Source organism: Nannospalax galili, unplaced genomic scaffold (assembly GCF_000622305.1).
Source record: "Nannospalax galili isolate Female #2095 unplaced genomic scaffold, S.galili_v1.0 scaffold514, whole genome shotgun sequence".
Lineage (NCBI taxonomy): Eukaryota > Metazoa > Chordata > Mammalia > Rodentia > Spalacidae > Nannospalax > Nannospalax galili.
In genome coordinates this window covers 1,237,829-1,264,255 of record NW_008336076.1, presented here as the reverse complement: position 1 = coordinate 1,264,255, position 26,427 = coordinate 1,237,829, and the positions used below count along the sequence as shown (strand labels likewise).

Genomic DNA, 26,427 nt, shown 5'->3' with positions numbered 1-26,427 from the left:
AGAGTAGGCAAATATATTTGAAAAAGATACATAATGTGCTGCACATTATGCAAATGAGTATTTTAGTATTAAATAATCAATGGCATTCTACATGAAAATGAAAAATGAAACTGTTAATACAGTCATTGGTGTATTTCAATTTGAATAATTCAAATATCTGGGAAATTCACTAAGACTCTCGTGTTTGTTCACTGATCTAAGTAGAGAGAGATTCCTTTTACTGAGTGAGGAGATGTGAGAAAAGCAAGGTTGTGGAGTGACATGGTAAATTTTACACCTGTTGAATGTGAAGTGTCAATGAGGTACTTAACCTAATGGATGTGTAGAATCAGTGTGTAGCCTTGAATTCTGGAGTTACGCTTGAACAGAGCAATGGATCTTAAAATCTAGTTATTAAAATGTCACATTACAAAAGAGAAAGTGAGAGTAAAAGTGTCTTAGAGAGACTGGAAAATTCCAATACTGAATAATTTGTTAGAGGAAGAGCAGCAAAAAGGAAACATCCAGGCAGGAACGAACTTCAAAACTAAAGACAGAACATCCACGTCAACAGGAACAGAAAACAATATAAAAAACTTCAAAGAGAGTAGTTTAGTCAAACAAATTCCACAATTAACTGACAATTACTTTAGTGAAGTTGATTAAAGCTGTTTGTATTGATTGCTTATTTGTGGGAACGTTAAAGAAGAAGCTGATAAAAGGAAAATGAGGCTGAGACCATTTTGATTCACTTAAGAAAGAAAAAGCCATTCCAGAATTGAAGTATTCAAGGTAGGCTCTTGAGCAGAGTGTACCACTCCACTTCGCCACAGCTTACAGAGTACAGCCAGGGGAAAGAAGTTTCACACAGAGACAACCTGCTTGGCTTATAGTCGGCCTTCACCTAAGAGCTGGATGGGCCTCTTGTGCTCATGTCTTAATATGATCGTGCTTTTTGACAGCTCTAAGCTCTTGATTGGTTTCATGGATATTCAGCTACTGTGGTTAGCTGAGACTCAGAAGCTTGGTTACAAAGCATACATTCTAAGGCTAGTTGACAATTTGTCTACAAATCAAGCTAGCTTGCAGTTCACTCTGTAAGGTGGCCACTTTGGACCAAACTTGTTCTTAAATACAGAGACTTAAATCCAAATTTACTTTAGTTCAATGCAATTGTTTGAAGAAATGAAGAAACATTGCTCGTGGATTTAGCACACAACCTCTTAAACTAAGTTTGACCATAAGAAGATGATCAACAGCAGTGGTCAGAAGTCGAAATAAAGAGCCAGAGGAGTTTATTTGATGACAGTGTGGCGTTTTTAAGGTGAGGAGAATGGTGGAGTATCTGTTGCTTCCTGTAAAATCCCAATGGGAAGCTGCCAGTAGAGGGAACAGGTTGAAACTACAGGCCACTTAACAAAGCAAATGCCTCATAAAGTCTAAGAGACAACCAACACAAAAGCCCAGTTGACTAACTTCAATAACCTATGAGAAGCATTAAAAGTAAATGATAGGAAAAGTTAAAGGCTACACGGAGGAAAAAGAAGGTTCAAAGTAATTGTACAAAATGAATGAAACTGGAACACACTGCTTCCCTTTTGTTGGCAGAATTAACTTTTTAAAAAGAACATCTTACAATCTGCAGGCCCACCAGTGACCGTGTTTATTACAGTTTACATGAAGCCTCCTTAACAACAGTTTCATCTACAGGGCTGTTAAAGGTAGCCAACATATTGCATTTGGTGACTGCAGTCTGTGCTTCTGAGTACATATTAGATGAGTTTTTGGAGGACTAGAAAGAACAAAGGCAGAGCACGGCAGTTGACCACACCAAAATCAGGGTGTTAATTTTACTACCTGAGTCTATACTTTATCACTTGGTAAACCTTAAACATAATGAATAGTTAAATATTGGGTTAATATAAAACATGTGAGACCACCAATTTGTTAGATTCAAAGTAATCTTTATAAAACTGAGAATTTGTGATTTTATTTTCTATAAGTTACTTTGCTCTAACTCAAGAGTCTTCACTGCTTAATCAACTATGTTTCACATTTAGGTCTTCACTGGAATCTTCACAGCAGAAATGTTTCTCAAAATAATAGCAATGGACCCATATTACTACTTTCAAGAAGGCTGGAATATCTTTGATGGTTTCATTGTGAGCCTTAGTTTAATGGAACTTGGCTTGGCAAATGTGGAAGGATTGTCAGTCCTCCGATCATTCCGCCTGGTAATTAACAAGCAGTGTTCATATTTACTTTGTTTTTAGTCTTCATTCTTATCTAATAGCATGTTCAAGATTCTTCACAATTACATTATTTGAAAACATATAAACCTAGAGTGACCTCTGAGTCATAGTTTCCTCTTCATCATAGCTTTGAGGAGGAGCTTGTTTATTCCAGTGAACAGTTGATGGTTCTCTCCCTAATGGGCCAATGGCAGGTTTAATGGAGCAGAAAAGGGGAATCACACATAAATCCACATCACGGTCAGCAATATCAACTCAGTTATCTGAGGTTTTTGTACCATGCATAACACTTCCTTGGGACTTTGGATTGCCAACTTTGTCCCCATAGAAGTTTACACTTGAAATAGGGGACAGTGCACAGAGGAGGAGAATAAAAAGACAGAGCTCAATGAATATTTTTTCTTCAGTCAGAACCAAGATCTACCACATCCTCTCTCTGAAATAAGCTGCCTATACTATATTTTGATAATTTTAAATAAAATGTATTTATTTGAACTTCGTATTTCCTAATTATTGGTGTCTTTTAAAATTAAAAGACAAAATATGATTTGACACATTTCCATTGAGAATTTGATATGTTTTATTGTGAATGTTACTTTTTGTATGTAGTTACCAAAGACAGACTTCTGTAGGTAATTTTTGTTAAAGCTTATGAAGCTCAAGATTTTGATTTGATATCTGTTTGGAACTTGTTTTTTTTAACAATATGTATTTTATTGAATTTTTGAGAATTTTATACATCTTAATCATATTTGTACAATCTCCCCTATCTGCACCTGCCCCAGATCTCCTCCCACTGGATTTTATGCATTCCATCATATATTTTAAGGTCTATTGAGTCAAGTTTATATCCCCAGATGAGCTTGGAACTTCTTTTATGGCTTTAAAGATTCAAATTTGAGTTGAGATCCTCAGGACAGCATGCTATCTCTTGCTAGTCTACAGTGAGAGTCAAGACTCTAAAACTAAAAGGGTGCGGAATTAGAGACAACAGTCAGAGAGATGATTATATGACAAGTAATATGGACAGATACCTTTTTTAAAAAAAGAATGTTTAGTAAACCTTTGTGACAATTGATGCAATTTAGGGAAACAGGGTGCATTAGCATCTTGCTTAATGTACCAGGCTCATTTGCATAAGTTATCTCTTGAAATGAATTAAGCACTTCATTGCTTACACTTACTCCTCTGAGTCACTTAGATGCCATTAAATAATGCAGTACTCTCTGCCTGACATTTACTTAAGCATCAGAAATAAAATGTAGCAACTATTTAGCTGAGAATGATGCTTTAGAGGCCTTTGCAAACTAATACCACCGATGTGTCAAGTACAGTAACAAAGAGGCATTTCCATACTGTAATGACTTATCCTTAATTCACTGAAGAAACCAATGTTGAAAAATGCACCTTTTTACTTGAGTCCAACCATTTCTCCCTCTAATATAAATCTTAAAAATTATAGCTGAATATTATAGCAAGGGAAGGCTATAGTGAGATTAAAATCATGTAAACACTCAAAGATGTTAGTTCACCCTTCTCTGTAACTTATGCAGTTGGAGTGTTACTGTTATTTGCACTTATGTATTTGAATATAATATTTCAACTATGCAGAAAAATTTAGTCACTCTGGGCTGTTGAATAATGTCTCTACTTCTCTGAAAATAAGTCTCTGTGAATTAACTCCATGCCTCTTAAATATCTTAATTCGTTTAAAATAAAACTGTTTTGAAAGCCTGTGTACAGTTTGGGAAAAATTATCATATTTTATTATTAAAATGCCAATCGAAAGCCATGTGATATAATTATTTTATTTACAATGTGAACTATTTCAGAACAAAAATGGCCCAATTGTATCAAATATCTGCTTCATTTGCTAGATAATACTTTAACACATGACTAATTCTACAATTGAGGCAGATTTTCTGTAAATTTCTGCTGTAATTAAGAACACAGATGGTTCTGTAATGCACAACACTAACACCATTCTCCCCGTTTCTTCCCAGCTCCGAGTGTTCAAGTTGGCAAAATCCTGGCCCACACTGAATATGCTGATAAAGATCATCGGCAATTCCGTGGGGGCGCTGGGAAACCTCACCCTGGTGTTGGCCATCATCGTCTTCATTTTTGCGGTGGTCGGCATGCAGCTCTTTGGGAAGAGCTACAAGGAGTGTGTCTGTAAGATTTCCAATGACTGTGAGCTCCCGCGCTGGCATATGCATGACTTCTTCCACTCCTTCCTGATCGTGTTCCGCGTGCTGTGCGGAGAGTGGATAGAGACCATGTGGGACTGCATGGAGGTTGCGGGGCAAACCATGTGTCTTACTGTCTTCATGATGGTCATGGTGATTGGGAACCTTGTGGTATGTAGTACAAACACTTTTCTTATTTTCAGTAAAAGATAATGGGATTGTAGTTATTTTTATATCAAGTTCATTTCCAGTTCTCCATTGTACATTATTACAGGAGTTACACATGATTCAAACTACTGTAATCTGAACACCCTCAAAATGCCTCCTGAGCCAGAGTTGTTCTTCATCACCCTTCCCCTACCTATTCCATACTTTAGTATGGAACTATAGCTAAAATAAGTGATTTGTTTTATTTCTAAATATCAACCATGGTTATCTTTTGAAAATGTTTCAAATTTAGGGTTCCTAGAAATTCAAATTTTAAAACTACTAGTCATATCAATTCAATAATAGCATATACCATGTTTACTCTGTGCTGCCGTATTATGGCTATAACTTAATTAAAAAAACAACCTGACAGTGTCCACTTAAAGGCCGAGAACAGAACTGAATTTCTGAGAACTGTTCCTTCAGATTTCTCTTGGAGCTGTGCTCTCCAATAAGGGCTTCACTTATTCTTTTACTGAAGCAGTATATCCAACATGAAATGGGGAAGTAATAGACCCTGATCTGAGAATTATGTCCCTTCTGACCCTTACCACACTCACAACCACAAACACACTATCAAATTAATCCCATCCATTGTTTGCAGCACAAATGGCATAATCTTCGTACCTCCATTGCTTGCAGTGCTTTTGATAGTCACCTTATACACACACCCATGTATACACAATCCTAGGTCCAGGGCAAGGAAGGGTCATGAGCTCAAGGCTCAGTGAGCTTGTCTACATTATAAACAAGCTAGCATAAGATTAACTTTTTGGTTAGGTAAAGTCATCTGTCTAGAGTATGTCAATATTGTAAAAGTCATTACTACAGCATTCAGAGCACTTTGTGCTTAAAAACTACAGTATGAGTCTGTAACATTGACTTAAGAAACATTAATTATCATTTCTGCATAAAATTAACTATGTTCAGTACAAACGTGATGAACTTAGGAAGCATGGGAAAATAATAGGAAGATAAATATGACACACTGTTAGGACATTCGCTGACATGAGAGTAAAATAGGAATGTGTGTTCCTAGAATACATGTTCAATAAGTGAAAACAAAGCACAGTATCTCAGTGTCACAAAACGGAGATACTGGTTTGATACAAGGCTCATCCTGGAAGTTTATATTAAAGAGGTTGAACCTGAAATCCTGAAATATCTATGATTGCACTGTAAAATGTAGGTTGCAGGAAGAAGGGTGATCGTCCCCTAATTAGGGAAGAGAATACTCAGTGCTGGGAACAGAGGGTTGTAGACTGTAAGAAGGAGCAAGCAGCTATGCAGCTTCTGTGGATCAGGAGTTAGGTATCAAGTTATCTGGGTGGTTCCAGCTCAGGGTCAGTCATGAGACTGCTGTCAAGATGTTTATACTGAGGCCATAGTCATCTTGATTAGGACTCAAGGACCAGCTTCCAAGAAGGCTCTATCTCGTGGCAGTTGACAAGTGGTCCCAGTATATATTGATTGAAGGTCTTAGTTCTTCTCTGTCTGGGCCTCTCCAACGACTGCTGGATGTCCTCATTATAGAGCATTTGGCTTCCTCCAGTACAGGTAAAGCCAGAGGGAGGGTGAGAACATGGTCTTCCTTATGTTCTAATCTTGAAAATCACACTCTATCACTGTGTCATGATCTGTTTACAAATAGCTACTTAGTAAATGGAGCTCCTATGTAATAGGAAATTAATTTTTAAGGGAAGATTATCAAGTAATTTACTATCATATTTTAAAATAAAGTTTAAAATGTTTGCTTTTAGGAAAGTATATAAGATTACATAGAACAGAAGAAAATGGTCATAGAGTCATATGAACAGAAACAAAGAAAGATTTATGCCTTTAGTCTAGATTTGATTTTGTTTCTTTTTTTTTGGTCTTTGAGACAGGGTCTCCCTATAGCCCCAGCTGTCCTGAAACTCACGATGTAGGTCAGGCTGGCCTTGAACACACAGAGATCCGCCTGCCTCTGCCTCCAGAGCTGGGATTAAAGGCTTGCAGCACAACCCCCGGCTTTCATTTCTTATGTATAGTTGGCATATACTGGAAAAGAGAAAGACCAAAGTTCTTTATGACAACAGAAAATGGTTGGACATAAACGGAGTTCAGAGTGGGAATAGTAAAAAGAAAGCTAACATAAAACTATGTAGAGTTTAATTGCTAAAAAGGCTGACTATGCATAACAAAAATAAATTTTCCTTTCAGCAATTCAAAGCTACAGAAAACTTTAAAAATCAGGAATTAATGGTGAACAGGTGATATTTGATGACATTTATGTCAAGGACACAGAGTAACTTGTTCCACTTCCTGTAATTTTTTTTCTTTCTCTGTTTGCTGGAAAGATGGAAAGTCCCCCAATAGAAAGCTTGCATAACTTCCTTTCAGTGTGGGCAAATTGTCCTATGGGTCTCCCCCAGTAGCTGTGAGCAATGGTTGCCAGAGCTAGTCCACAGGCAATCAAGGAACAGGGCTAAGACTGCACATCCGCAAACCAGGGTTTTCAAGAGCCATCATAGGATGCCAGTTTCTGTAAGTGGAGTGCAGCATATTGAAGGGTTATGAAGGGTTAAGTTTCTTCACCAGGTTGGGAATAGAATGTCGAAAAGTATTATCATATACAATAAAAGTTAATCTTTTACCTCCCCCTGCTCACATTTTCCTTCCTTATAAAAGAGCTGATTTTACTCAGTGAGTTGACTATCCATGAACTTTAGGGAAAAAAGTTTCAAGACTGATAAGCTGTTTCTTTTTTTAAAAAATTATTTCTTTAATAACCACATGATTAGAAGAAGCAGTTCATTACAGCATTAACATATTCAATAACAATTTCCAGAGCAAAGATGCATGTCTTTCAAAATTGGCTGTAGATTTTTGGGTTCACAGTTGAATTAATACAGTTATACAATATTGAACTCAGTATAAACCCTATAAGACATAAAATTGAATGAGGTTTTAAACTTTTAAAAAGATGCCCATACCATTTTAAAATATACTGTTTCATACAGAAAAGCTCATTTTTAATGCTACTAACACTTAGATGTTTGCACATATGTCTCTAATCTCTATGTATTTGATTATAACTAGTCACAGGCAGTTACTTTTTGAGATCCTTGGAATCTGAGCATGGATATAAAGTCATCAGATAGATTTCAGTGGTAACGTTTTTCACCTCTACTAATTAACATGAAGCAAATTTTTATGCTTCTTGCTCAAATATAAATCATTTTCTGTTGATATTTTTGTGTGTTGTTTCATACAGAACATCCCAAATAATCTTATTCATCTATATACCCACATCTCAAATGGCACCCTCCGATAGCCTTCCCCGCCTCACCGCCTACTGGAGCCCATATACTCTGTCATCCCTGTTACTGTCCACTGTGTTGTCAGTGCCCCCAGCCATTCCCCAGTGCTTGTCCATCCACTGAATCTAGTCAGCCTATCTAGAGATTCTTGTTATAGGAAGATCAGCTCTTCTTCATCTAGCAGCAATCAGGTGTCAATATTCCTGTAGATAAGATTGGGGTCTGCTATTCATTTCCCAGTTCTATACTGGGTTACTGTCTCAGAATCTCTAGGGCCACTCTGGCCAACAACTCAAAAGAAGGTGTCTCCTGTCTGGCATTGTTTCTTCTTGTGTAACCTTTAGCTATACATATGGACTCTTAAAGAGTTATATTGGCCCCTTTAATCTTTGGTTATACTTTCCTTTTGGGTGTTTAAGACCATATAGTGGACCCAGATAAACCAATTGATTTTTTCTCTTAAGGTCATTTGAGGATCTGTTCCTCAGTGGTCACATGGGCTTGGGGGGAGCCCCTGGTTCCTTTCTTTTACCAGTTCCATCTATGTGAAGATAAAGGTCCTTTATCAAAAATCCTTCTCAACCATGGCTGCTTCAATTGGAAGCATGGAGGACTGGATACCGGTTCAAGTCCATTTGGTAGGGTCTCCGTGGCCTCTGTGATCAAGAGGACAGGTGATTCACCCCAGGTACAGGACATTTTGAGAGATGTTCATAGTCCCCTGGAGCTTAGTCAACCTAGGAGGGCAAGGATCAAAAACTGTCCTTTATGTCCATCTGACCAAGTTAGTATAGGCCTCAAAGTGTGGCTATTAAATATCCAAGAACGTTAGTTCCACCAGTCTGGTACTTTTAATTACCATGCGCCATGTGGGTAAAGCTTGGGCAAAGACCAAACATTCTCAGATAAACCTTGCTTAGACATATATTATATTCCTTGAGCTAGTTGTATGTATAACTTGTCAGTAGGTTGTTTGATTAATATGGTTCCCTCTGGCTTTTCAAAAAACTAGCTAGGCATTATTTATCTCTTGTATTGTCTAATCCTTGCACTATGGTTTCCCCATTTAAAGTGCCCCTATTTTTCCCATTTCTCCCTCAATAATACCCTCCTCCTAAGGTCTAACCTCTCTTGAGCTCCTTCTTTCCCTTTATCCCCAAGGTTTCTTGTATAATCCTCCCTCCCCTCGCCTTAAAATAACCCCATTTTTATCCACATCTCCCTTATTAGGGCCTGTTTCCTACTGTTCTTCTCTTTCAGTGTCTTTCTTTTCCTTTACCTCCCTGGTTCCCTTTCATTATCCTGGTTCCTGTAGTTATGTCTGGATACATACTCATTTATAAGGATTTGGTGCTAGGAATCCACATATGAGGAAGAACATACGTCATTTTTGTGTTTTTTGTTTTTGTTTTTTCTTTCTTTCTGAGTCTGTGTTACTTCACTTAGTATAACAATTTCTAGTTCCATCCATTTGCTTGCAAATTTCATGATTTTCTTTCTTTACTGCTGATTAAAACTCCATCATATAAATGAACCACATTTTCATTATCCACTTGTCAGTTGTGGAACACTTAGGTTGCTTCCATTTCTTAGCTATTGTGAAAACAGCAGCAACAAACATGGATGTACAAGTGTCTCTGCAATAGGATGAGTTCCTTGGGTATATGCCAAGGAGTGGTATAACTGGGTCAAATGGTAGGTTCATTTGTAGTTTTTTAAGAGTTCTCCACACTGCTTTCCATAGGGGTTGAACCAGTTTGCAGCTCCACCAGCAGTGGATGAGTATTTTTCCTTCCCCACATCCTCTCCAACATTTGGTATCACTTGCTCAGTTGATCTTAGCCAGTCTGACTGGGGTAAGGTGAAATCTTAAGGTAGTTTTAATTTACATTTCTCTAATTACTAATGATGTTGCATACCTTTTAAAATGCTTCTTAGCCATCTTTATTTCTTCTTTTGAGAACTCTCTGTTCAGCTCCTTAGCCCATGTTTTAATTGGGTCACTTCCTTCCTTGAGTCTTTGTTTTTTGAATTCGTTATGTATTCTGGATGTCAAACCTCTGTCAGATGCGTTGCTGGTGAAGATTTTTCTCCCATTCTGTGGGTTTTCTCTTCACTTTCTTGGTTGCTTCTTTTGAAATAATACCCAGCACTATCAAATGAAGATTGAATGCTTTTTTAAAAAAAGGATTCTATATGGAGAATGGACAGTTTTTTTTAAGAACATGACCTATGGTAGGCTGACTATTCTGTAGAGGATAGCCCCACACCCTTGAGTATAGGGATAGCACAGATTGACTCATTGGGTTATTAAAAAAGAGGACAGGAAGTTGAGAATGAATGGGGAGGTGGAGGTGGATCTTGTAGGAGTTACGGGGAGGAGTGGGATTGAATGTGGTCAAAATACCTTATGTGAAATTCCCACAGCATTAATTAAAAATATTATATTTAAAAACTAAAGGAAAAGGATTCATTAAACTTATGAGAAATAAATGTGTCATGAGTGAATATTTCTTTTTTTCTGATGATGGAATAGCATTAAATTAACTCATCAATTTGTAAGAGAACATGCAAACATCTAGAAAATCAGTGGCAAACTTTTGATGCTGGCTGTAAATACAGCAGAAATTCACAGAAAGAAATATCGATGAATAAATATGAAATTCCATTTCTTCATGCATTTGGCAATCTTGATAATCAACAGCAAAAACTTCCAAATTGGACAATCAAAACAAAGACACAACTTTTATGTGTTCATTAACTATGGTCTTGCAGAGAGCACTTAAGGCACAGAAGGTTCCATTTTCTCATCTGTAAAATAATAATCCCAGCACATGGGAGGCAGAGGCAGCACGATGTCTGTGTGATGGAGGTCAGCCTGGCCTACATAGTGAGTTCCATGCCAACTTGGGCTACAGGGAGAACCTGTCTCAAAACAAAACAAAACAAAAATGTAAAATAATGAGAATAATCCCAGCTTTACTGAATTACTGTGAGAAATAAATTATATAAATCTTGTAAAATGCTTGGGCTAATGTGTTTACTACATTTCAGTAAAGGTTCCTTTAACTATTATGATTGTCTAGTGTCAGTTCCACTGTGGAGTCTGCTCTAACGCTTCCTTAGGACTTGAAGCAAAAGTCACCCTCTCAGCAAAGGTGTATTGTTTGAGAGGTCACCATGGCGTTCTTTTGCACAGTAGGGAGACAACAGTAAAAAAACAATGCACCAAAGGACCGAACTGGTAAGAAAACAGATGACATAAAGTGTATTTGGTACTCACCATATTCAGGTAGGGCATAACGATTTTTTAAAAGGTATCAAATATAGCTGGACAGTTGGCTCAGCAGTTAAGAACACTGACTGTTCTTGCAGAAGACTTGGGTTCAAATCCCATCACCCACATGGCAGCTAACAACTGTCTGTAACTCCAGTTCCAGGGGATCCGACAGCCTCTTCTGTGCTCCACAAGCATTGTACAACACAGATGCCTGCACTTACATGCAGGCAATATGCACATACACATAAAATAAAATGATAAAACACTTTTTTAAAAACCAATGCATTGTATACTTTAAAATAGCTAGCAAAGAGGAATTTAAATGCTCTCATCAGAAAAAAATAATATTTAAGGTGATAGACATGCTATCATTTATCTTATTTGATCATCACATAATGTGCACATGTCAAAATATTAGAATGTCACTCTACTAAATATATACAATCTAAATATATACAATCATTATATGCCAGTCAAAACTAAAATATAACAAGGAAAACGTCCAATATTGGGCATCACTATGGAAGCATTCATTGATATAGATCAAGAAACACAAATGTATTATTAGTAATGCTCTGCAGTAGAGGAACAGGTGTTACTAATCAGGAGTCGGGAAAGGACAACTGTCAGATGAGACCCAAAATTACCCACCATCTTTCCTGAATCTTATTTGTTTACTGTCATTTTCACTGAAATTTTGCCCTGTCTTCCCCGGGACTCCATTTCTCCACTACCTTTTGCATTTGGCCCCTTCACTGCTATATTTTATTTTGATTCGTGTTTGAATAATCAAGGACTGTGTCGTTCAAGTTCCTGGGACTGTCTGAATCCTTAGTAGTCTGCCTTGTCTGGGGACTTCTTAAAGAGTCACAGTGACACCACCAATTTTACAATCTTTAACTCAATATTAACAAAATTGTTTGTACAGCAACCATTTCTTCATGGTATTTTGAGCCAAAAATAGGATTGCTGATCTGGGAATAAATACATTTTTCTTGAATTAGCAAGTTATCTAAGTGAAAAACTGATGCGAGCTATGAAACTATGTCATATTTAAAAATATCAGAGTTATATTTGGTTCTAGGAATTATAAGAATTATAATAATGGTCAATGTCCTAAGAAATTTGGATTATATGTTCAAAATAACAAGTATCCCAAATAAAACATTTTATTGTAAAGTTGTCTAGATTTTTCTTTCAGAATTGAAATTAATATGGAAATGTCATGCAATGACTTCAGTGATCTTACAATAGCTCCAAAATAAATAGTGTAAATAGTAATTTTTGATGTTGGCCAAGTGTTTTTTTTATTTCTAACTCTTATCCACTGTATCAGGAGACTATGTCTTTAAACAGAAGTATAAAAACAATTCAAATCTTACACCTAAAGTAAAGTGACACTTCCCTGCTGTGTTCTAGGTTCTGAACCTCTTCTTGGCTTTGCTTCTGAGTTCATTCAGCTCTGACAACCTTGCCGCCACGGACGATGATAACGAAATGAACAATCTCCAGATTGCGGTGGGAAGGATGCAGAGGGGAATCGATTTTGTTAAAAGAAAAATACGTGAGTTCATTCAGAAAGCCTTTGTTAGAAAACAGAAAGCATTAGATGAAATCAAACCTCTCGAAGACCTGAATAACAAAAAGGACAGTTGTATTTCCAACCATACCACCATAGAAATAGGCAAAGACCTCAATTATCTCAAAGATGGAAACGGAACGACCAGTGGCATAGGCAGCAGTGTGGAGAAGTACGTGGTGGATGAGAGCGATTACATGTCGTTCATAAACAACCCCAGCCTCACTGTGACGGTCCCCATTGCCGTTGGAGAGTCCGACTTTGAAAATTTGAATACAGAAGAATTCAGCAGTGAATCAGATATGGAGGAAAGCAAAGAGGTAGGGATTTTTAAATTAAGGGATATTTTGGGTTGAGTTTCTGTTGTTTTAACACTCTTAGATATTTTGAAAGTGCAAGTTCCTTTCCTGCAAGAAAGTAGGAAGTATCTACTGCTAACATTTCTATAGTAAAGATGATGATTGATAATGTAATAGTAGATAAAAATAACTAGACAAATAATATATTGACTTATTTTTTCAAATATTCACTTTTGAACTCATTATTATATATTATGAATTTTTCTAAGCACTTGAAAGTTTGAGATTCAGGAAAATGCCTGTTTGTGTACTTTCTTCCTCATCATGGCCCACAGTCATGGTTTCAGTGCGTACTAGAAAAATACCTGCTGGAAAGCGGTTCCTATCCCTATCTGGTTACATTCTTGCGTGTGATGAAATACTTCTTAAAGGAAGTTTATTCAATTTGCCGAGACCTATTAACTCCTTGGAAAGGTGACTGAGACCTCTGCTTGATGTTCTTTAGTTTTATATTTCCTGAAGTTTTTTTGTTGTTGTTTTTTTTTTTTTTTTTTTTTTTTTTTTTTTTTTTTTTTTTTATGGAAGGGAACTTTGTGCTAGGGTACCATGGCACGTGCATTTCTAAACTAAGTGTAGTACATCCTGGGTAAACACACAAAAAGTCTCAACGTGTTACAGAATGCAAACTTCTGCATTACCAGCTCAGTGTCTTAACAATACAGTCTTCGGTTATAAGAAGACTGTGAATACCAGTGTGTGCTTTTGTTTTCTAAGGAATGCTTCAATTAAAGGGAAAACTGAGGCGCTTTTCCTTTTTGCAACGTCTAATTGAATTTCTTTTTGTAGGGTAGATAACTGGGTGGACACATTGGTTGTGGAGATGTTTGGATTAAGTCTACTTTTGTATTTTTGCTAAATTTGATTCTTTATTAGCTGTCTGGAGTGTCTCTGGAATACATAATTTTAAACTTATACCCTAATCAATCCTGGATGCTTTAGCTTTTATGTTATTTTGACTATATTTAATGTAATTCCTGTTACCACTTCTGAATGCCTGTTTTTTTCTGATTGTTTTGGATAATGTTGAAGCCATGCTTGAACGATAATTTTTCAAAGAGAAATTTGGTAGTGTGATACGGTGACCTTCACTGCTTGCCATTCTCACTCCTCACAGGCCTAAGACCAAGCTGGAGCCATCGAGAGTGCAGCTCTGGTGCTTTTTAAGCAGCCAGAGGCTCGAGCCACCACTTTTACCCAGGTTACCCAAGCAAATTGTGCATATATAAATATGATCAGTGTCTAAATGACTTTGGACTGGCCTGCATGTTACTCAGCTACGTTCCTTGCCCATCCATTGGCAGTAAATAAAAACATGCACAGCTGCTCCTAGGCTGGGTCATATAAAGCACGGTCAGGCAAGTCTGACAACTGGAACTTTTTTTTTAAGGAAAAATTCTTTATGTAGATTTTAATAGAAATTATGCTCATTGAAAAGTGAAAGTGCATGCCTTTATGGATTAGTTAACTTCCACTTAGTGTTACAAGTTTGCTAAGAGCCCAAAAGAGGATTGTAGGTGCGCTTCACTTTGAAACACACGGAAGCAACGCTGTTCGCTGCCTCTTTGTTTTTGTCTTCTGTTTTTTAAACATAGCCCCAATGGCTGTACTTTGTGGATTATAGTTTGTTTAGTGCCACACTGAGTTTTTCTGAAGGGTAATCTGCAAATTAAAGCAATCCACCGTTCACGTGCAAACTTCCTAAAGGATGTTTCAATGTGATAATAATGTAAATGAATTGGAGTGTTTGCATTTTGCTGCCAGCAAATTTTGATCTGCTTCATTTTAAGGAAAAGGGCAATGCTTTATTTAGAAACTGACCAAAAGTATTTCACATTTAAAATGATACCCTTGGAAATTCTCTTTACATTTATTTTTAAATTTCTTAGACTGAGAGACAAGGAAATATAAAAAAGAGGCTTCTTTTTATCTTTATAAGGCAAGCTCATTCAGAAAATAGCTCTCAAGTCCCTCTTCCTCAGGTTGTTAACTCCTCTGTCTGTTGTAATGTTATTCTCCCTGCCGTCTCTGTATCACCAATGAAACTTTGTCCATGACACAGTATTAAATGTATCATGCTCTATAACCCTTTCACAGGAAGATCATAGTGATAATACCAGAGTGTAACTGTATTAGTTACTTTTCTGTTGCTGCGATAAAACACCATGACCAAGGGAACTTATAAAAGAAAGGGTTTATTTAGCTTATGGTTCCAAAGGGGCAAGAGTGAGTCCATCATGGCGGGGAGGCATGGCAGCAGAGGTGACTAGAGTAGGAGCAGAAACTAAGCTCTTAGATCTTCAAGCAGGCACAGTAAGCAGTGCGTAACTGGCAATCTGGCAAGACTTAAGAACTCTCTAAGCCCACCCCCAGGTGACAGGCTTCTTCCAACATGGGCAGATCTTCTACAACCTCCCAAAACAGCACCACCAACTGGGAACAAAAATGTTCAACTACTTGGAGCCTATGGGGGACAATTCTCATTCAAACCACCACAGTTAACTATTTTGTGAGCTCTATTTAGTGACGTTTTCATGATCTAATATTGAATTCACAGCTTTGTGCACATTTCTGTACAAGTGTTAATAAGATACTCAGATTTAGCTTCCTTTCCTGCCATTAAAACTGTAAAATAACTCATAATAAAAGCATTCTTGGTTTTTAGAAAGGAAGAAATATCCTATCATTATTAAAACATTCTTTTGTACTTTGAAGGAAAATATCATCACTGGAACTCCAAATTTATGAAAGATAAAGACTTACCTATTAGAAGAATGTCATATAAAAATTTGTTATGTAACTGCTCACAGTAGAGCAGTTAGATGCACAGGAACTATATGGAGAGTCCTCCCTATGATACAGTAATTCTTTGTTATCTTTGGGGCAATGACTTGCTTTTTCTAGTTTATTATGAAGAAGCAAGTTCCCTTTGTCTCTGAATATCCCATTTTCCAGTTCCTTTAGGGGAAGTTATATGAGAGAGAGTATCAGTCAAGTACAGAACCTTCTAAAGTGTTGAAGCAGTGTATCAGGAGTAAAGATGTTGGAACACAGACCATGCAAGGACTGATCTTACATTTCCCACCTTCCCAGCTTCTGTTTGAAGGACTTGTATCCTCCCTTAGGAAATATGGCCCAATCCTTAAAAGAACATACTAAATTCCAACATAAAGAACCCAAGGGATCAAAAATGTGGGGGGGAACTTCAGGAAACATTGGGGCAGAACTTGTTCAGGATTTTTTATCATAAAATGAGTAGTCTGCCTGAAGAAGGTTTGCAGTGGGACAGTGATAAAGCAAGAGAAACATTCTAAATATTTTAATAGTGAACCCCAATGGGCCAGACACATTGGTGGATCTGATGAGAGTAGTCCACTACAACATAAATGCTCTGTTTGCTACTCCAGGGAAGATAACTCAAGGTCCTGTTATCTATGGTTTAAAAGTTTTGATAGCATATCCAACATGAACAATAAAATAATTTTTCTGGATAAATTGGCATAATGAACATGATATTTTTGGTTTTTTCAGCTTCCTGAATACCAAAAATTCCTGTTTAGTATAAGTTTATCACTGTGGCCATAAGCCCAGGCCGAACAAGTAAGACCAGCACTTTCACTGTTGCAGTGTTGGCATTTTTTGAAATCCTAGTTTTTTATATTAAACTGTATTAGAACATATTTTTCTCCAAATTTTACAGTATTTACTAATTATGTTTTCTTTAAAATATAGCGTAACTTAATGAGAAACAAGTGCATTTGAGAAACAATATGAAATTAAGTTTTCTCAACTTTTATTCAATCAGATGTGATTTAATTATTTTAAAAATTATTTATGTCATTGACTTTCTGGTGTGATGTACTAGTGTTTAGTAATAATTTATGACTGATGTGAAAATAAAAGTTGGAAATACAGTATTTAAAAGTCAGGATGTGATAGTTAAGGCTGGGGCAATGGCTCCATCAGTGAAATGCCTGCTGCAAAAGGACCTGAATTTTGATTCCTAGAACCCTAATAAAAGCTAGGTACAACAGTGACTCTCTATAACCGAGTGTGAGGTAGTGGTAGGAAGTTCCCTGGGGCTTTCTGATCAGCCAGCCTAGCCAAATCAATGAGTTCTAGGGTTAGTAAAAGACCCCATCTCAAAATCATAAGGTACAGAACAATAAAGGAAGACACACAGCATCAACCTCTGGCCTTTATATGTACATGCGCACACATGCACATGCATCTGCATGCAGCACATACCCATATGAACATGTACATACACCATACACAAAAAGCATGAATTGCCGTATTTTGATATTTATTAGATAATTAAGCAAAATTTAATTTCTCCTTGCTCAACTTTCACTGTTATAAATAGCTGCTCAGCACTTGGAAGGATCTTGATAGATCATCAATATGAAGAGTTCCTAAAATGAGATTTTTACCAAAATATGCTTCATATTTCTGAGTCTAAGTGATCATTGGTGTTTTTAACAGCAGCTATAATTGGCTACTCCTATATAATCTTTTCACTATTCCAACATTGTAATATACCCATATTTTGTTAAGGTTTAGCTAGGCAAAGGCTACTTCAACAATATCAGTCTGCCTACTCATTTCTTAATAAGTTAGATATAGGTAGTAATAAGGAAACCTAAATATTTAAATGCTGCCAAAGGAAGGTAAAAAACACATTAAACTGGGTCTACTTGTAACTCGTTCGTATTCTGTCTTACTTTTTAGCACTTTGCAGTATGTAATGGCCAGCTCAGTACTTATTTAAGATCATAGAGTCTAACCATTACTTACAATGACATACATTTGACAGTTCTAAATGGCAAATTTGCGCTGTGGTTAGGAGCACATCTGAATCTGAAGATTTTTATATTCTTTACTTAATTCATTTTATTTTTATGGTATTTTTATATATTTTAACTGTTTTAATCAACATACTTTACTAACATGATGATATTCACCTCTTATACAACTTAAGTCACTAAATCAGTGTTTTAAAAGGTTTTGAAAAAAAAGAAATGGTTTTGTGGGGGTCGGGGATTTAGCTCAGCGGTAGAGCACTTGCCTAGCAAGCACAAGGCCCTGGGTTCAGTCCTCAGCTCTGGAAAAAAAAAGAAAAAAAAAAACAAGGCAAAAAAGGTTTTGTTGGGGCTGGAGAGATGACTCAGAAGAGCACTGGCTGCTCTTGCAAAGGACGCAGATTGAATTCCAGCACCCACATGGAGGCTAAAAAACATTCGTAACTCCAGTTCCAGGGGATTCAAGACCCTCTTCTCTCCTCCGCAGGCATTGCATGACACAGGGGCAGTTACATACACACAGGCATGGCACTCATACACATAAAATAAAAATAAATACTTTTTTGAATTTTTTTAAAAAGGTTTTGTTAATCAGAATCTTTTAGTCTATACTCAGGACTATGATTTAAAGTAAGAGTCTTATTCATGAGATATTCCAATGTATATTTATCTCTTAATATATTAATACATATAGGAATTATGGAAATGACTTGAGTTATTAAAGTTTGTGGTTATGAAACATGGAAATAGGCATAAATAGTATCTTGAACCCGTAATATTTAATCACTTATCTCATCTACTAAATGTTTCAAATTGATTTAGGTTAAGTTTACCTGTGAATCATCCAAGAAATTCCCTAGAGGCCCCCAGAAGAGTAGGATAGGGTACAGAAAACTGAGCCTAGCCATTCATTAACTATGACATTGACACAGTGAGTAACCCACTGTACAGCTGGTGTGATGCTGTATTGTGCAGCTTTGATTCTTTGCTGTTGTAAATTAAACACCACAAGTGTTAGAATGTGCAGACATGGGGGAGGATACCATACTGTTACTCTTCAGAGAAAATGAGGAAGGAAGATATTGCAGCTGCTTCTTAAGGAAGTCCCTTTCACTCTGGAAAAGTAGATCCATTGTAAATTGAGAAGAAAAAGGGAAAATAATGTAAAGATGAGTTAGTAGTAGTTTTCCTTATAGTTGGTCTCATAAACCCCTCTTAATTCTGAATTATTTGCAGCCTGGTTTTAAGATCACATACCTAATTTTAAGAATTGTTGATCATAACTTAAACATATCAAATTCTTCAAGGAATTTTGTTATTCTGCAATAAGGAGCGAATATAACTTGTATTCCTTTCAATTCATCTTATGTTTCATTGATGGTTAAAATGGATAACAAACCACAAAAAGACTTATGAGCAATTCAGGATGCCTGTGTCAGAGAAAAGATGGAATGGAAAAATTAGGATTAGATATCTTTTAGGGAAACTTCATGGAAGAGATGAAATACCATAGTTATAAACTAGCAAAGAACAGAAAAGATAGTGGTGACACGGGTCTTCCTGATATCACTTGAAGTACTAACAAGCCCAGATCCTTGACAGCAGGAATAATAGTTGATGTTGCAGAGTTCCTGTGGAAACTTCTGAAGATTTTGAACCCACATTTCTCACAACGTTTTATGTGATGACTGCTCCCACTCATTCAGTACCAGCTTTCACTCTGTATGAATCTATTTACCCATCCCACCATTCATTTCTAAGCAATAGTTACTGATTTCCTACTACATACTTAGTGCTGATTGTATTCATTTTTCTTCCTATTTCTGTGACAAAATACTTAACAAAGGCAGCTTAAGAAAGGAATGGTTTATTTCCATTCACAGTTTGAGAACCCAGTCCATCATGACAAGGAATGCATGGAAGCAGGAGCATGAAGCAACATGTCAGTTTTATCCACAATCAGGAAGCAGAGAACAATAATTCTCAGCTCATTTTCTTTTTTATTTAGTCCAGGCCCCAGCCCGCAGATTAGCCCTGGCCACATTTACAGTGGATCTTCCTACCTCAAGTAACTTGGTCTAGAAACTCCCTCACACATGTGCTCAGAGGTTTGTCACCCAGGTCATCCTGCGTCTTGTCATGTTGATGAGTAATTAAACATCACCTTGATAGTCATTAACCAGTGCTAGCCTGAGCCCATGGACAGGGACAGCAACCTATGTTTTTGCTTCAGGTGCCCCAGTCCATGTCTCCAGTGTGATTTTCATTATTAAAATAAATACTTTCTGTTCTTATTGTTTGCTGTGTACAGTTAGATCAGTTATGAGTGAGCTTCAATTTGTCTGATTATCTATACTGTATTTGAACATCCTCTAAACATCCAGGCTGTATTATCAGGCTTCTCAGCTATAACAACTCGATGTGATTTAGACAGACTGAAAAGAGAGAATGTTTTAGGAGTTAATTGTGTGTAGACAAACCCAAATATACTTATGTAAGAAAAGTCTAAACTTGAAGAAAGTATATGAAATTAGAAAAAGCCTAAATACTGAATATTTGTAACAAATCTTATTTTGTTGTTTTTCACTAAAGAACAAAATACATTCAGAGTTTAATGGTGAAAATATTATTGTCCATACAATATTGTCACAATGTATCCAATGAGTAGAAGATTAACCATCTTCAAGTTCTTTATAGCTTTTGACTTTTTTGGACATATTTCAAAATAATCATAAAACTAATTCTCAGAAGGCAGGAGTCTCTTTTCTGCATCTATTACTCATACTATTGAATTAGTTAAGACATATTAATACTGTATATGACATACATAATTTTTCCTACATATAAACTCAAAATATGCTGTCAATACCTAATAAAAATACAATTATTTTCATAAAATTAAAGAACCATCTTGCTAGGGAAAAATCCATATAACTTATCTAAAATATGGGTAGCAGCTTTCCAACACTGACCCTAGCATCCCTTTATTCCCAACGTTATATATTTCAGTGTTCATTTTATCATGTGCTTACCTCATCCTCTTGATAAAGTAGCTCTTTTCAGCTCAGCCATCTAATGTTATGCACTAATGGTAATAACATTGTAACAGGTTCGAGAATGCTGTGGCCCAAACTACTCTGGTTCCATGTGGCACTCACACCTGGCCCTGTACCATTCCTTCAGCATTTTAATATCATGTTTAAGACTGGGATCCCATCCTTTATGCTGATCCCAAGAATAGACTGACCTGGCTAAAGTTTATGCATGCCAAGATTTAAGACACCTTCTTCCTACTGTAGTTTCCTTTTATAGTAATTTTGATATTTAATTTAACCCGAAGGAAACAAATCAACACTCAAAGATCCATTTCAGCCATCCCTAACAGGACAGGTAAGAGTGCCAGAGTAACAAGTAGTTTCCAAATGCACAATAAAACCTAGGAGTGCATTGGCCAAAGAGAATGCAAAGTATCTGCTCTTGCTGTGTAGCTAACAATGTGCTGCTATTTTCAGAAATAGAAAATTATAGAATTTATTTCATAATAACCAGTAGTATTCGTTTTCATGTCAATGAAAAGTGGATAAATTTAGATTGTTGCTGTTTATGTGCATTTGATCAAACCTTTTCTACATTTGACATGAAAATAAACTCGTGCAGCTTTTGTTGGTTGGGTCACAATTTTAGAATAAATCAAGCTATATCATTTACAAATAAATTTAACAAAGCAAGATCACAGGTGACGGTGTGACTGGCAGCTTGCATAAGCTTTCCATAGGATCTTATTTCAGTAACCCTACATATGGGCTAAAACAAAAGTTATTTAAGTTGTAAGCATCATGTTCAAAGCAAAAAACAATTATTCTCTAGTGCTGTGTCTAATCTTGTGACCCCCCCACCTCTCCCAAAGCAGATTGGCATTAGACTTAAGTTATTCTTAAATTACAGATCAAGAAAATGCATACAGAAGACTGGGGGCACGCTTATGCTTTTTCTGTTAAAATCAGATAAAGTATTTGAAAAGCTTTTATGTGGGGTTGATTTTCAGAAATTAAATGCAACTAGTTCATCCGAAGGCAGTACAGTGGATATAGGGGCTCCGGCAGAGGGAGAGCAACCCGAGGCAGAACCCGAAGAATCCCTTGAACCTGAAGCCTGCTTCACAGAAGGTAAGTAAGCAGTAGGGCAGGCCAGTAGCCCTCGCTTGTCTATTCATACTTCCTGTCATCTGCCTGGCTGGCTGACTGGCTGTCAAGCTATCTACCATCTATCTTTCTTTAATCACCTATGGCCATCTATCCAACAAATATCCATTTATTTGCTTTTGGGGCTCTTTTAAATCACAAAATGCAGGCAATTTTTCTATGTATCAAGTTTAGTCTATGTAATTAGATCTTTTCCATTTTGAAGATCCTGGTCAACTCTAAAACTTGCTACTAGTTGGCTTTTCTGACCTTCTAAATTATGTAGCAGGAGAGATGGCCAAATCACATAAATCTCTGAGTTTAAAAAAAAAAAGAAACTGAAACAAAGTAAAGAAGTAATCTGTCATTTAATTTACTGAGTGGTCATAATCAAGAGAGTAGTAATCAATGAATGTACATTTCAATATGACCTTGAATAGTTTCCTGTATCATTGAAGGTCAAATATTTTTGTTATCGTTGAACAAAGATGAAAGATAGTAAAAAAAAACTGAAATGCAAGCACGTTAGCAATGCATCATTAGCATACTCTCAAAAGAACTCTAAAGAACGCTAAAATTATGTCATTTCAGAAGGCTGTTATGTGCTATGAGAATAATACTGTGCATCAAACTGCATGAAACCTTGACTCTAAGATGCTTCCCTGGGCCTGACTGATAATTCCTTCTGTGCAACTCTCAGATTCTCCTGTCATTGTTTTGCTTGTATTTGTCTTAGTTCTTATAATTTCATGTGACAGTTATGACTCCTAAACATCCTCCAAGATCTCATCCCAGATCCATTCCATTCCATAAAGTTCAGAAACTAAACTTTACTGATGAACCTTTATAACACTTTGCTTTGGGGTAATTGTTTTCTCTAACTATAAAAGGTGTAGGAAAATCACTCCTATTTAAAACACGCATATCCCAAGTGCAAGCTGTTTTATATATTATAGTCCTATAATTTTCCCCAGCATATTTTGAATACAAGGGCTCTTCGGTAATATTTATTGAAAAGCAAAGGCAGGCTGGAGTGATGGCTCAATGGTTAAGAGCACAGACTGCTCTTGCAGACCTGGGTTTGATTCCCAGGACACACATGGCAACTAAAAAACATCCATAACTCCAGTTGCAAGGGATCCAACACCTTCTTCTGACCTCCACAGACATTGCATGACACGGTGCATGTGCAGGTGATACACTCATACATATAAAATAAAAATAATAAAAAAATCTTTATTTAAAAGAGGTTTTCAATGGAACTAGTCCCCTACAAATTACACAAAGGTATTTATTGCATTATTGTTGATAATTGTCAGAAATAAAGTAACCTACATATTCAATAATAGTGAATATTTTTTAAATTCTGGTAATCTTATTTAGAGAAATATAATGAGATCTCTCATAAACATATTTACTTCTGGTAAGATAGGAAATGTTTATATCATTGAGCAAACTAATCAGAATTCAAATATGTAATTTCTATACAGAGTAGACATACTCGTGGTGTAGGGGCAAAATGGCAAGATGAACTTCTGCCTTGATTTCTTTCTGGTTTTCTATATTTGTATGTGTTTTAATATATGATAATATAGTCACATGCACATAGAAATACATGTTTATTGAACAAATGATTAAAAGGCTTTGTTGTTGGTTTTGATTTCTGTAAGTAGAAGCCATCTTTAAAGTAAAGTTGTTTATAATACACTACAAGGTAGTAACATTTCCAAATGTCCTGTCATCACAATGATACAAGAGTAATGGAATAATTATGTTTTCTTCATTGAAACCCATGTGTTTCAGACTGTGTGCGGAAGTTCAAATGTTGTCAGATAAGCATAGAGGAAGGCAAAGGCAAACTCTGGTGGAACTTGAGGAAAACATGCTATAAGATAGTGGAGCACAACTGGTTTGAAACTTTCATCGTCTTCATGATCCTGCTCAGCAGTGGCGCTCTGGTAGGTGATACAGGGTCTGATCCTTCATCTTTTACCCCTTTCTCTCCGATGAACCTCATTTTGCCCATTTGTAAAATAAACTGCTTGTGAAAGTGAAAGAGAATCTGTGTGATATGTTTAGACCTGTGAACGAGGGCATTAAGGAGCAGCTTCTACCTGGAGTTGTCAGAATCAAGCTCAGATAGTGTGGTTTCTTGTAATATTTAAAGAACACCTTTGACTTTCAGTCATGGATGGCAGTTCTTACTAAGGATGGCCTCATAGATGTGATAGGGGTTATCAGTTGAACACTGGGCTGATTTGCTACAGGAACTTACCTGTCATCTTCATACTGAGTCCTTACTGCCAGTCACAGTAAGTGGGGAGCAGTAAGCTAACTTAATTTCTGGAAGCATTACAAATCTAGTTTCATTTAATGGGATGGAATTTAATTGAATATTCAGTAATAAACTGAAAATGGAGTGACCCATTTTCCCATTTGGTGATAACAGTACTTGCATTTCTTTTATGTTTAATTGATTACTCAAGTGTTTGTGAGTAGATTTCATTAGAAGGATAACTCCTCTAAGCCCACTTCTGATTTGACTATGAATCCTTCATCCTTCCATCTACTCAGTTCAGAATGACCTTGCTAAACTAGCTCTTGGTTCCTCAGTACACCTAGTCACAGCTCACCAGTGCACATGAACATGCCCACATAGGGGTTGGCTTCTGGGGGGCTTCTAGCTTCAGCTCCACACTGAGCTCAAAAGCCTATAGGCCTTTATGCTGAGCCCTAGTCATAAACCCAGATCTCCTCATTCTCTAGAAGAGAGAGATTTCTTTGTTCCTTGATCCAGGCCACTATGCCACTCTTATTTTGTCCTATAAAAGGAATGAGTAAAATGGTCTTTGATTCTTAAAGATTTGGAGCCCTTGCAAAGTGAGTACCTCATCTTTTCCCAAAAGCTACAGAATGATAGCAACTTCCAGACACACCTCAACTGCTGGCAAAAGTGAGAGAGGAAGAGCTTCTCCAGGGGTCCCAGGCCCAGGAGACTTGACTTCAATATCTACATTTTTGGGAAGGAGAATGTCTGTGACTCTGGACTCTGAGCTGAGAAAAGTGAAAATACTTCTGAGCCACTCTTCACCTCTTGACTAATTTAGAAGGAAACATTTGGCAGTCTCTCACAAATTTTAAGCTCCTTTGGGATATTCTAATATCCATATTTTAAAATTATTTGACTTTCTCAATAGACTGAGATGCCCAGGCACTTTTCACATGTGTGATAAACGTGACACCAACACAGCGTGAGGCTCGCTAACCCTCCTGGCATTATGCCTCTCATCAGAGGCTTACATCATATTTTTTTCTAACACATAAATTAGAAACTATTTATGACCATGAAATTCAATACCATTTCTTTTTCACATACAGGCCTTTGAAGACATATATATTGAACAACGAAAGACCATTAAGACCATGTTGGAATATGCTGACAAAGTTTTCACTTATATTTTCATCCTGGAAATGCTTCTCAAGTGGGTTGCATATGGCTTCCAAATGTATTTTACCAATGCCTGGTGCTGGCTAGACTTCCTGATTGTTGATGTGAGTATTCTTCAGTTTTCTGTTCTGTTCCTTGGCAGGTGTTAGGTACTGGCTCTGGCCACAGGGGCTGGCATATAGCAGGCACTCAGCAGACACTGTCAGTTCAAATACGTATGGTATTTTCTACTTCCTCAGTGAAAAGGACCCAAAACATTTCTGTCAATTTAAATGCCACTTAATATTTAATAATTTAGTTGAAAATTAATATTCAAATTAGCATTTTAAATTTCAAGTTCTACAAAATCAGGGTTTTTTTTTTGTTTTTGTTTTTTGTTTGGTCTTTTGGACATAGGGTCTCCCTGTAGCCCCAGATGGACTGAAACTCACTATATAGACCAGACTGGCCTTGAATTCAGAGATCCACCTGCCTCTGCTTCCTGAGTACTGGGATTAGAGGTGTGCACCCCCACACCTGGCTAAAATAAGATTATTTTTAAATTTTTGTTTTTTAATTCACACATTTCATAAAATTAATCTTTTAATTCATCATAAGAATCCTTGGTAAGAATGGCTTTGTCAGCACTAAAGCCTGTTCTATTTGTCACACACATGGACTATTAACTACATGTGAATTTGAAAGTCCAAAAATCAGCAGACACTACTGGATTTATATGATGGTTAAAAACAGATTGGCTAATAACCAAACATTTAAGAAATTATTAAGTTATATTGATGCTAAAATAAAGTAAGATAGAATACCAGAATATGAAAGTATTAAAAATAATAAAATATGTGTCCGGGAGTGGTG

The 26,427-nt window shown here is 36.6% G+C and overlaps 1 protein-coding gene across 5 annotated transcripts in view; it reads left to right on the top strand.

Moving 5' to 3' along the window:
* Positions 1-26,427, top strand: part of LOC103732335 (sodium channel protein type 2 subunit alpha) — a 157,384-nt gene that overhangs the window by 106,330 nt on the left and 24,627 nt on the right. For all 5 annotated transcript variants that reach the window (XM_008830901.2, XM_008830900.1, XM_008830903.1 and 2 more), the window contains 6 exons: positions 2,040-2,213; positions 4,235-4,591; positions 12,629-13,108; positions 21,992-22,112; positions 23,931-24,085; positions 25,506-25,679. In XM_008830901.2, coding sequence (XP_008829123.1) covers positions 2,040-2,213; positions 4,235-4,591; positions 12,629-13,108; positions 21,992-22,112; positions 23,931-24,085; positions 25,506-25,679 — 1,461 coding nt within the window. The remainder of the gene's footprint in view (positions 1-2,039; positions 2,214-4,234; positions 4,592-12,628; positions 13,109-21,991; positions 22,113-23,930; positions 24,086-25,505; positions 25,680-26,427) is intronic.